Here is a 12607-nt window from a genome sequence, read left to right on the forward strand (position 1 = left end):
CTAACCTATTACAATGACTTAACTGTTCTACCCAACCCCTCACCTGACTAAAAAGTCGTTAAGATTCATCGGTGTTTCTCATAGTCTAATGCTCTAAATCAAACTCTGCAAAACCCTCACGGCTTTTTAAATGTATGGCCCAAACCTACCTCTCCTGCCTTGTTTTCCTCCACTCCCCTAATGTACTCCAGCGTCAATATCTTTGTTCAGGAGCTTCCCTTCAGCTGGTCCCCAGTTCCCTCCACTCATAACCTCACTTAATGAAATTCAATCTGCACACGATAAACTCAAGTACCACCTCCTTCATCTCTTCCCTGAGTCTCTCCATCCAAAACGAACTAACTGCAGAGGGAGCGCATTTGTCATTCTCTAAGAGGGGACGGAATAAGTTCTCTGGGGTTCCCACCTCTCCCACGACCGTGTGTACTATCTGCAGATGGAAGCATCGTCCTAGCTCCTAAAAGAACTTGGCCCTTCCCTTGTTTATAACACAAATTACAGTGTTTCAATCAGCTTCTACCCATCCCTATTTTTATTTGGGTTTACATTTTCTATAGCTTGTCTACTTAAAACTAAAATCTGTTTAGCACTTGGGCATTTATTACTTTAACCCCACAACTCTGTGAAGGATCTTATCCCTCAACTTCACAAATGAGGAACGTGAGGCTGAGCCCGGCGGGGACGATGAGGGAATCCCAGGAGCCTACGTTCCGTACTCCTTTCTCCATTTCGTCCTGTTTTGACCCCCCGGAGACCAGAGCCCCCATCCTCCCGCGCCACCTATCCTCCCCCTAAAGATGCTAACTGTCCGTTACGGCCCGGGCCTCCCGACGAGCCCTTTCAGGCTCCCACCCCTCCCCATCCGCACTGCTCACACAGTTAGTACCCCAGCCCCGGGCACAATCCCTCTTTTCCTCCCCAGACCCCTTCCCTGACCTCCCCATCCTGGAACCCGGAACTCCACTCACCCTGCCGGGAGCGCAGACGCCAAGCGCCCAACAGAAAAACACTCAAACCGGGGGGCGGCGCGGCGGGCATGAGCCCGCCCAATCGCCCATTGGTTTACACAGCCTCTGCATTGCGCACCAATAGGAAAGCTGTTCATACAAAGGCTCGCCCCCCCCCCTTCCCGCCCTCCCTCGCGCTCCTTGCCCCGCAGAGGTTACTGGGAAATATAGTTTCACCTCTGCACACCTCCTCCTGGTGAAGGAGGTCCGGGGGGGTGTGATGTTTGAGGTCAGTCGTGCTAGTCCTGGCGCAGTTTAGGTCTCCCAGTTTAGGCTTGTTTTCATGAATGCAGTAAATAATCACAGGATTATTATGAGTTGTGATATACGAATTTATCTCTAAGAAGGTTTAGAGTCTAAGACATTATAGTTTCTCCTTCAATGATCTGGTGGCCTAGAGCCAAGATAGGATTTGTTGGATCAGTTTGTACAGTCAGAAGATTATGTATATGAATGCGCTTTTTATCAGGTAGCAGACACTACCTCCTTTTCCTAAGAGGTGTGAGAAACTTCCTTAAATCATATAGTTAGTTAAAAGCCAATTGTGGTTTCATGTTTGCAGAACAAGAAGTAGGGGTAAAGGCACTTTAGTCTCAGGGCTACAACTTTTGGAATGGGCTGGGACAGGGGACCCTTTACTGCTATGCTTGCACCTTGATAAATGACTCCTCCAGTAACAGAATACAAAGAAACTATAAGGGATAAAAATAACTGTGCATGCAGGGTTGTGGAAAATAATGAACAGTAAGAAACAAAAAGGCCAAAACCCAACTGCTGCCTGCACACAGAACCATTAAGGTGGCAGACAGACCACATAAGCCACCCCTTTACCCAGAGGCAAGTCACTTGTTTTCACTCCCTCCTGCTGCAGAATGAGCTCCAATAAAGCCTTGCCTGAATTTCTTACCTGGCCTCAATTTCTATTGATTAGAGTCCAAGGACCCTGGTTGGTAACACTACTGCTAAGGAAAACCTGGGACTCTTCACTGGTCTGACACATAAGCATGTCTAAAAGGAACTTGCCATCTTCTAAATCTTCTTTTCCACCTCTTTTTTGATTTTCTGTTAGTTACAGTCAAGATATTCCCAGACACCTTAGCTCAGTATTTTTCTCTTTTGGCACCTGGGGTCTCCCAGGTAGCTCAGCTGGTAAAGAATCCACCTGCAATGCAGGAGACCCCAGTTCAATTTCTGGGTGGGGAAGATCTGCTGGAGCAGGGATAGGCTACCCACTCCAGTATTCCTGGGCTTCCCTTGTGACTCAGCTGATAAAGAATCTGCCTGCTAATGTGGGAGACCTGGGTTTGATCCCTGGGTTAGGAGGATCCCCTGGAGAAGGGAACACTCCAGTAATATACTCCAGAAGGGAAAGGCTACCCATTCCAGTATTCTAATCTGGAGAATTCCATGGACTGTATAGGCCATGGGATCATAAAGTCAGACACAACTGAGCGACTTTCAGTTTGGCACCTGCATTAAAAAAAAAAAAAAAATCATGGTGATCCTGTCATACTACTGGCTTTCAAATTTATATCTTACTACTTATTTCCACTCCATGTCGCATTATCTTTAGCTTGGACTATTTCCATAGATTTCTAACTGGCATTTTTGCCTAAAGATTCCCCTCCCCCCTTTTACAATCCATTCTATAAAAGATGATTTTTTTTTAAAAAGCATACTCTGGACAGGTCATACAATTACCTACCTGAGTTCTTGGACCCTTTAATCAATAGAAATTGAAAAGGGTCCAGAAGAAAAATTCCAGCAAGGCTTTCTTGGGGCTCAGGGAGTGAAAACAAGTTAACACTTTTCCTTGGCTCACTCAAAGCCACCCCTGCCCACCCACCCAGCAGGTCCTTTAAATAGGGTGAGGGTAGGGGTGGATGGGCCAGAGGGGTGGCTTAGGTGGTCGCCTGCCTCCTTGGTGGTACTGTGTCCAGGGATCATGGCAGTTGGGTTTTGGTCTTTTTGTATCTTATTATTCATAATTTGCCCCAACTGCTGCATGCACCACAGTTATTTTTAGTCCCTTGTGGTTTCTTTGTATTCTGTTGCCCAGGAGACTTGTCCAGGTGCAAACACTGCACAAAAGGGACCCAGGGCCCAGGCTGTTTCAGTACTCCTGCTCCTAACTTCTAGTGACTCCCCAGAGTAGAGGATGAAATCCAGATACTAACAGGGCATTTAAACTTTGCCATAATCTGACCCCACCTATCTCTATTACAACAAATAACCAGTTTTTTCCTAAATGCAGCATGCACTTTGCAGCTTTCGCTCACTTTTTAAAAAAAATCTGAATTCACCCTTTCCATGAACCCTCACCCATAAAATTCTTACCAAGGCCAATGCAAATATCATCTCCTTAATTGGAAGTAACTTCTACCCCTTGATATTGAGGTAGTAAGTTGTCATTATATATAACATAGCTCTATTCAGATGTCATCAGCCTTGAGCACTTCTCTGGTCGCCCTATCCCCACTTAACACCCTTCCACACTCTCCCTTCACTACTTTTTAAGACCTTATGGCCACCGAAAATAGTATATTTATTTGCTAGTACTCATGATTTTGTCTCCCTCCACCATCCGAATATAAGTGCTCTGTGAGGGAACATACTTTGCTTTGTTGTTCATTGTCCACAGGTTCAGCATTTAGAAGATCGCCACAAGCAGATGCTCAGTAACTTGCAGAAAGCATGAACCCACGTGTAACATTTCTCCCCCGCCCCGCGCCCCGCCTCCCGCCCCGCCCCGCCCCGTGTGTGGCCCCTACAGTTAACAGTGCTCTGCTTCTTATAGTCTAGCTCTAGGTCAAAGCGTTACCATCCATTCAAATGCCCCAGGGGCATTCTCAATCCATCCCTCTCTCGCAACCTCCTCAACATCAGATTATGCATAGTGAGGGAGGAGGAGTTAAGGATTATTTCTAGATTTCTGGCTCAAGCCAAATGAATAGATGAATGAAGTCATCCATGGATACTGGAAATACTGAAAAAAAAAAAAAAAAAAAAAACAAACCAACCAGTGGGGAACTACAAGTTCATGGTTTACCAGAGTGGAGTTGTCTGGTAGGTAGACAGATATATTGATTTGTAGCTTAGGAGAGGAGTCCAGGCCGGAAGTACAGATTTGAGTCATAGCTGCTAATTTAGTTCGTGGGGAAAGTTGAGATTGCACAAGGAGCATGAGAACAAGCCCTGGGAAATAAGTCTTCCTTCCAATAGATACAAGAACTGCCCTTTCACGGTTTCTTCTTTAGTCCTTCCTGTGTTACTCTCCACAACTTGCAGGAAGTGGAGATGAACTCTGGCATAGAATGTTTGACAAGCAGGGCCGCAACAGCTGGCGTAGATGTTACAGAAAGCTGAGAAAGGGTTACGGCGCGTGGCTGCCAGAGAGCGATTGCTGTTGAAAAGCTGTGGGGGTTGTCAATGGTTGGAAAAGCAAAGTCAACAGCCGTTGCTTCTCTGTGAACGAAAATCAATTCCTGGATGGTGGCGAGGGCCGGTCGATGAGAGATTCGCCGGGATGGCTGAACCTGAAACTGTTGCCATGGAGATGGGGCGGGTTAAAGTGGCCGAGTGGGATGAGAAAGGGACAGTAACAATGAAAGGACTAAAAAAAATAGACGCTGGAAAGCGTAGTTATCTGGAAACAGGCGGACACGGAAGTTGAAACAGGCAGCCGGGCGAAGACAGGCAGCTTGTGTTCCGGTCCGTACATACACAAAGAGGGGCCCAGCTCGGCTTGCCGGAAGCAGAACCTCTGCCCCCGGCGCATTACGCGTCCTCCGCGCCGGAAGAGCGCCCCGTGAGGCCGGCCGCTCCCCTACAGCCCAGTAGGAGGGGCCGCGGGGCTGTGCCGCCGGGAGTCGTGGACAGCGCGGAACTTCGGCACACGAGGAACTCAGGAGCGAGCCGAACTGCCGGGAGAGGGAAGGGGAAGGAAGGTCGCTCAGGAGAGAGCCGCTGCGGAGGAATCCTGTTTTCTAGCGGCGGAGGGATTTGGCCGCACGCTTACTTCCGGCGAACGTCGACCGGAGAGGGGGAAAAAATTCTGAAGGAAACAATAACAAACGCCAGAGGAAGCGGGGTCGGCCTGCGAGTGTGGAGCGGGTCTCTCTCGAGAAGATGAGCTTCGGCCCCTGTCAGGGGACGTGAGCGCGACCGGCGGGGCCCCAGCCCAGCCCTTCTCCACCCGCCCCGCGGGCCCTGGTGCCGTCATGGCGGGCGTGGGGCCGGGGGGCTACGCGGCGGAGTTCGTGCCGCCCCCAGAGTGCCCGGTGTTTGAGCCCAGCTGGGAGGAGTTCACAGATCCGCTCAGCTTCATCGGCCGCATCCGGCCCATGGCGGAGAAAACCGGCATCTGCAAAATACGACCTCCCAAGGTACCGGAGTCCTGACCGCCTCAGCGCGGCTTCCCGCTCCCCTGTGCTTGAAAGTTCGCTCGCCCTGGTCTCTCGACAGCTGGACGCTGAGTTTCTCTGTTTGTTTCCGTTTTGGTTTCTTTGGGGTTTTAATGTCGGCTGGTCCGGAGGGGAGAGAAGGATGTCCCCGGGGCCCTTCCGCCCAGAACTTGGGAACTGATACTCTCCTTCCCGTCTTGGGTTGTGGGCAAGGGTAACAAAGGCTTTTAGCCTTTCGTTTTTCTTGTGAGGTGATGGAAGTGTTGTGACGCGACAGCCCGACCCGCGGGTGTGTGTGTGTATGTATTGTACACTCGTTTCTGTGCGATAGGAAAAGCTGTGGCTCCGACGGCTGCTGCTTTCTCCCAGCCCTGTTGACGCTTAATTGATTAAATGTTCGCAGGCCTCATCTCAGGGCTAAGGTTTCTTTACTAAGTGGTAATCGGAGCTCTTAGGCCCTTGGGGTGGTGTCACCAAACAAGAACCCCAGACTGATTACTGCTGTAATGAAAAAGTCTTCCCCAGGGAAGAGAAGGAGCAGCGTTTATTGTAAAAATTCGGAGGTTTAGAAAGAATTGGTCCATAATGGAGGTGGAAGAAAACGTTGAAATCTTAAAAGATATAGAGTCGCAGCTATTGCAGATAGCTGGGTTTGCCCATGGGTTGGTTACAATCCTCAATCTTTCCGGTGAGAAAGCTGATATTGTGCCTTGTTTTATGGGCCTCAGTGCCCCAAGAGGTTGAGGATTTGCTCAAGGTCAGAAGGTGTTTTTTTTTTTTTTTTCCTCTGCCCGTTAGGTCCAGTGCTTTCCAACTGGTGTTTCTGGTCTGCTTGCCCCAGGGGCACCGAATGTTTGTTAAAATGCAGATTTCCAGGCCCCATTCCCAGTCTAGAACCAGTTTCTGGATTTGGAAGTTCTAGAATTTGCATTTCTAGCAAGTACTCGCAGTGCTCGTGAGGGTCTGTGAGCCATGCCTGAGTGCTTTTTAAAGTGATACTTTGCTTTATGTTTTGTCTCCTAGTAATTAAAATTTTGTTGTTTTTACACGTTGTATTTTTAAAAGTTTCGGTTTTTACTACCACAGAAGCATGTAGAGCAGTGCATAAAAAGAGCTTAGCTGAGAGGGAGGAGGAGGAGCAGCTAACATAGCACTTATAGATTTTTTTGTTTAATATTCTTTGAAGCCCTAGTAGGTAAATAAAGTCTCATTTTACAGATGAGGCGAGTCTGGATAAGTTAAATAACTTATCAGATGTGTGATCTTGGGCAAAGTAAATTTTTGAATCTGGATTGCTCAGTTTGGTTCTGAAACCCAGACAAGCTACTTCTCTTGTTCTCAGTCAGTTTGGTTAAGATTATTGACCATCACTCACAAGCAAAAGATGAAGAAATAAGTGCTGTGATGAATGATGTATGTGTATTGCCATCCTCCCAGGACTTCACTTTTATGAAAAATTTATTTTCATTTAATCCTTTGTTTTTCACGATTACCTCATTGACAAAACCTTAAGCACTGAAGCTTTTCCTGAACCATATGTTCATTTACTCTGTTGTCTTAATGAATTAGAAATTCTATTCAAGGCTCCTTTTGGTTCAAAAAAATTGACTACTTTTCGTTACTTAAAAAAATTGAAATAATATACCTTCTCTTTGTGTCACATTACTGAAAATGTTTACAAGCAGAATTTAATTTCAGTATTGGTGGATTTCTTTAGTTTCCAAGGTAAGATAATTTTTTTTAAGCTTCTTTTCACATTTTAAAATAGATTTAGTATTATTTAGGCCAAGTCAAACTATGTTCTCTAGAACTCTACTTGAAATGTGCTTTCTCATTTCAGTTATACCACGTCTCCAATCTGGAAATTGTCCTTGTTTTGTGGGTTTGCTTACTTTTTTTTTTATTTTCATTAAAAAAAAAAGCTGGGCTTTGAAGAGAACATTTATGTAACGTAGACTTTAAAGTGCTGTGTCACATTCCACATGAATGAAAAAACACATTGTCCAATTACATAAGTACTTTTAAAACGTTATCTTTTGGTCTTTAATTTTACTCTTTTTTCATTTCTTTCAAATTCTATTTTCTTTTTAATTTGATAAACTTGGATGATTATTCGATGCTGTATTGAGATGAGCTGATTGGATTCCACTTGAGTAATTGGGGAAAGCATAATTGTGCAGTATGGGAGTGGGAGATTTGAAGAGGAAATAGATAAGATAATTTTAGTATTAGAATGTTAGAGGTAAGTAATTGGAGATAGTAATAAATTATTTTATCTTAAAAATGTTCTGTCTCTCACTAGAGAAGACTGGTAAGTTGGTGTGTTGCCATCATGATTTGTGGCAACTCATCCCATAAATTAAGAGAATGAATTCCTTGCTTATTAACCAATATAAGAATGTGAAGAATTTTTTTTCCCCCTATTTAGGATTGGCAGCCTCCATTTGCATGTGAAGTCAAAAGCTTCCGTTTTACTCCCAGAGTCCAGCGCCTGAATGAACTTGAGGTGAGTATTGTCTTATCACTGTTTTGTCTCCTGATTTCTTCTTCATATCAGGACTTCAGGTGGAGACCTTAGAGAAACTCATGAACTGAGGCTCAGAGTTAATGTGAATTGTGACTGAATGGAAGGATGCTTCTGATTTTTAAAAAAGTTGTTTATAATAGAGTTTTTTCTACTTAACTGGGGTTATGGGGAACTATCTGCTTTCTTCGGTGCTTATTATTCCACTAAATTTTTTTATTGTCATTAGTGTTGGAAGATTCTGTATCCTGTAGTCTTTTGGGAAATAGTTTTAAAAATTCTTCTATTAAAACCTAGTTTCAGAGGGTTTTTTTCCCCCTCTGACAGAACTTTTCTAGGACTCTTAATCTGATTTATTAAGATCTTTTTTTAAATATTACTGATCTGTCTTAAATTTCCAACTTGAAATTTGTTTAAATAGTTGTTCCTTCCGCTTGCTAGATTTTCAGAGGATGCTTCAATGTGGATAAAAACTGTTCTAGAATACAAGAGAGATCTTAAAGATCGTTAAGGCTTAACGTGTTACCTGTTTGTTTTTTTTCTATGATGCTCATAAAACATTGATAATTTTTTTCATTTTAATACCTATTGTTTTCCTTTAGGTTCTTATAATAAGATAGTTGATGAAGAGTCTCAATGTCAGTGAGGTAGAGAGTTGGTGTCCCTGAAGTGTGCATATTATCTACAGATGAAATGTCAGGCATGGAATGCTTAGAAACAGAATAATTTGATTTATTAAATTTTCTGATTAGCTTAAAGTTAATTTTTACAAAAAATTGCTTTGTTTAGATGAGAATCTTTCACATAAATTAACTTTTTTGCCTTAGTAAAGTTTAGCAAACCTAGTAAAGTTTGCTTTTTTTTTTTTTAAACTTATTTTATAAGGTTCGCCTAAGCAGTGCTGAAAAGTCTGAATTTTTTTTGAGAGATGAGTACCTTTGTTAAGTAAAACTCAAATTTTCAACCATAACTTAGTTCCTATTTTTGACTTTTCTATTTTATTAATCTTAGGCTATGACCAGAGTGAGGTTGGACTTCTTGGATCAACTAGCAAAATTTTGGGAACTTCAGGGATCTACTCTCAAGATCCCTGTGGTGGAGAGAAAAATTCTGGATCTGTATGCTTTGAGCAAGGTGAGGCTTGTAGTTGGTTAAGATACTAGAACAGAGGCTAGAAAATTTGTGAAATTAGAATTTCAGATATACTTGATGGCAAACATTGCTTTCTAGGTAGGATTTGATTGACCATAGAGGAGGGGCTACTGCTTATGAAGTACATCTTAATTAGCAAATATCTTGTGATAAGTTAAGTTTGCTTGTCCTGGAGTTTATTGGAATTTCATCTTCAAGTTCCCATGGATGTCTCTTCCCTCTAACCTATGAAAATGCTTATAAATCTGAGATTTAAAGCTGAAAGGCAGAAATTTTGACTTGTGGTTATCTTGTTTGTAGTTTATACTTTTCTTCCTTAAATGTCATAGTGAGATTGCTGCTTCTCTCCACATGAACTTTTTCCTTTCCATTGAGGCTTGAGGTAAAAGTGTGATGCACAAGTCCTAAATGTCCAGCTGAGTTGATCTTTCTATAGGAGTGTATACTCGTCTCAACACCACCCAGATCAAGACAGCGAGTGTTCCAAACACTTGTAGCTCCTTCCTCTCCCTCCCAGTCAGTACTTCTCCCCAAAGGTGACCATTGCTCTGCCCTCTGTCCCTTGGTGAATGTCTCATTAACAGGACATTTTACTTTCTAGCAAGAGGCAAAGGCTGAAAACTGCACAGAATACTGAGAGCTCTGATATTTTTAGGTTGTTCGGTATGCCCTTTACTTTGGGAAAAAAGTCATCTTTGGCTCACAACTGATGAACATCTCTTGAATTTTTGTTATTTTAGACATGATTTTAACATACTTTGATTCCCACTGTTTTTTAATGGGAAGCACGTTTTAAGTTTCCTGAGACGTTAAATTGTCGGTGTGATTGTTTCCTGTTTTGATTAAGTCACTTTGTCTTTTTCACTGGTTATTTTTGATTGTAAAAAGTGTTACTTGGAGTGCCTATAATTCAGTGGAATTTTTACATAAACAGTTATGGTTTATCATCAGTGCAGCAAGGAACATTGATTCTAGTTATTTTTAAGAGAAATTTTTGTTAAAGTAATACATTTTTAAAAAGGCTTATAATAAAAACTAACATTCTCCCTTCTCCATCTCTCCACTCCTATTAGTGCTCTTTAGAGCTAATCACTTTCATTTCTTTTAGCTGTTTCTGATTTTGATCTCCATATTTCCAAATAACGTGATCATGCTGTTTCTTCGTTGTTTTAGTTTTAAAAATCCACACTGATTTTTTACTATAAGAGATGGGCAATGGGTATAAAAATTAAATCCTTATGTACTTCATACTTCAAGTGCCCCAGTCCCTTATAATGTAGTTAGATAAATTTTTTTTTTAATTACTGCTGTGACTGCATAAATATAAATTTATTTGTCCTTGTGCTTAATAGCATGCTATGATTGTTTCCTTGAACCAATTTTTATTTTCCTTGGAGTTAATGGTCCCCTTACCTTTTTTTATTTTGTAAGTTTTCTCTTTGAGTATCAAAGATTTATTTTCAGATCTTTCCAGAAGTATAAAATCTCTCAGTATGGTTTCACCCAGCAGAAAACCTGTCCGTTACGTTTCCTTCTTGGAGTTACTCCTCTGGAGTTCTCTTTCCTACCCCAATCCAGATTGGTGGTTTTTTTAAGGTCAGCTGTCAGCTTAGAACTTTCACTAGCATCATTCTGGGAATTCCATTTGCCTTTCTCCCTGTTTTAAGTCTTCCTGTTGCTGGGTTTATTCCTGTTTTGGTGAAATATTTCTTCTGCTAGTTTGATGGCAAGAAAGTAAACAAAATGTAAATTTTTTGCTTGTCTAGAAATGTTCTACTTTTAAATTTCATTGGTAGTTTGGTGAGTATAGCAGTCTAAATTGTTGATCATTTCACTTCAAAATTGTATTTTGAAAGCTGTACTCCATTATCTAGCTTCTAGTGTTGTTATTGAGAAGAATGATGCCATGTTAATTCTTGTTCTTTGTACGTGACTTTTTCTAAGACACAAAGTCTGATCTTTATTCCCAGTACTTTGAGAATTCACAGTGATATGCACTGGTACGTGTTAATTTTCATTGCATATGTTTATTGCACTTGATAATCTTTCTAATCTGAACTCCCATCCTTGAGTTTTTGTAACTTGTGTTAATTCTTTGCCAATTTCTTCCATTGATCTTTCTTCTCTTTTTGAACTGCCATTAGTTGGATATGAGACTGTTAGAGTGATTGTCTAGTTTACTTACCTGTTTCTTTCTTAGGTTCAAATCCTTTCAGACTCTCCTGAGAGTAGATCTGTAGTCTTCTGCTGGGGTTGAAGAGGGATGGCTGCCTGAGTGTGCTGACTGGGGGAGGCCTGACTGGTTTTATACAGGCTTTCAGTCAACACTGTTGTTTTTAAATTTAATTTTGAAGATATTGATGCTTCCATTTCTTAAGCCTTTCCAGGTTCTATGTTGCTGCTCTTTGGCTCTGTTTTGTTGCTTGGGGCTTTTTTGGTTGTTGTTTCTGCTTGCTAGAGCGTCACTCAGACATCTGCTTTTTCCTTGGTCTTCTTGCCCTGTTGGGAGCATGGCTTTTTGTCCTTCAACTTTTTCGTGGAATGTTGAGAGGGAGCTTTTAAGTTGAATATTGCTGCTGCTTTTTGTCTGTTAAAATTGTCCCCTGCTAACTGGACTTTGTTTTTCATTGGACTGAAATTTTGGCCTTGATTGACATTACTCTTTTGTTAAGTTTGACTAAGGGTTTGTATTCTTTGTGTTCAATTTAAGTGTGTGCCATGTATCTCTTTTTAGGGCATGGGTCATGTGATGTTTTCTAATGACAGTGGTGTGATACCTTGCATGGCAAATGTTTGGAGTAAATGAAATTATGCGTGATAATCTCTGGATCTCTCAAGTGCAGAATGCAAGTATTAAGGTTTTGTGTGTTTTTAAGTATTAGGCCTGCTTAGATTGTTGGAGTATTGCAAACATGAAGCCAGAGTCATGACTTTGATGTCTTTGTGAGTCAGTTCTGTCTTACTCTGGTCAACACCCTGATCATGCTGCTGTCAGAAATTGGCAGACCTAGGTGAGAAGCATGACTGGATCCATGGAGCTCTATCGTTACTGATGGAAATTTAGCTGGAAGTGCTTAGAATACAGAGCAGATTGTTATGTAATGGTGGTAATTGTGTTGGGTAACACACGTTACTGAGAAGGCTTCTCTTTCCTCTCTGTACTGCTTCTCCCTACTTGCTTCAGCCTCACTGGTTTCCTTATTGTTTCTCAGTATGCTCTGCAGGCTTCTCATGTGGGCCTTGACTCTGGCTGTTTCCTGTGTATCAGCTTGGCTCACTGCTTTCCCCTCCTTCAGGTCTTTGCTCACCTCATACCTTTATGATGAGGCTTTTGTGACTGTTTAATGATTCAGTTTACCCTCATTCTCCTACTGTGGAGGCTTTTAAACTACTCTCAGGTTTTTTCCACCGGCGCTGTCATTTCAAAATTGACATTTAGTCTCCCACTAGGATATAAACTCCAGCAGGGCAGAGGTCTTTATTTTATTCACAGCTGTAGCTCCAGCACCTGCAACAGAGCT

General features: G+C 42.3%; 2 protein-coding genes across 4 annotated transcripts in view; one reads left to right on the forward strand and one right to left on the reverse strand.

Annotated features, from left to right (window-relative positions):
* CCDC77 (coiled-coil domain containing 77) overlaps positions 1-1052 on the reverse strand; it is a 31175-nt gene extending 30123 nt beyond the window's left edge. For 2 of the 3 annotated variants that reach the window (XM_061124684.1, XM_061124682.1), the window contains exon 1: positions 937-966. The gene's annotated coding sequence lies outside the window, so the exon portion shown is untranslated. The other variant, XM_061124681.1, reaches the window with a different exon arrangement.
* Positions 1053-4864: 3812 nt separating this feature from the next.
* Positions 4865-12607, forward strand: part of KDM5A (lysine demethylase 5A) — a 66973-nt gene continuing 59230 nt past the window's right edge. The window contains exons 1-3 of the mRNA XM_061124680.1: positions 4865-5392; positions 7839-7916; positions 8946-9068. Of these exons, the coding sequence (XP_060980663.1) occupies positions 5228-5392; positions 7839-7916; positions 8946-9068 (366 nt within the window). The 5' untranslated portion in view covers positions 4865-5227. The remainder of the gene's footprint in view (positions 5393-7838; positions 7917-8945; positions 9069-12607) is intronic.

Source organism: Dama dama, chromosome 22 (genome assembly GCF_033118175.1).
Source record: "Dama dama isolate Ldn47 chromosome 22, ASM3311817v1, whole genome shotgun sequence".
Taxonomy (NCBI): domain Eukaryota; kingdom Metazoa; phylum Chordata; class Mammalia; order Artiodactyla; family Cervidae; genus Dama; species Dama dama.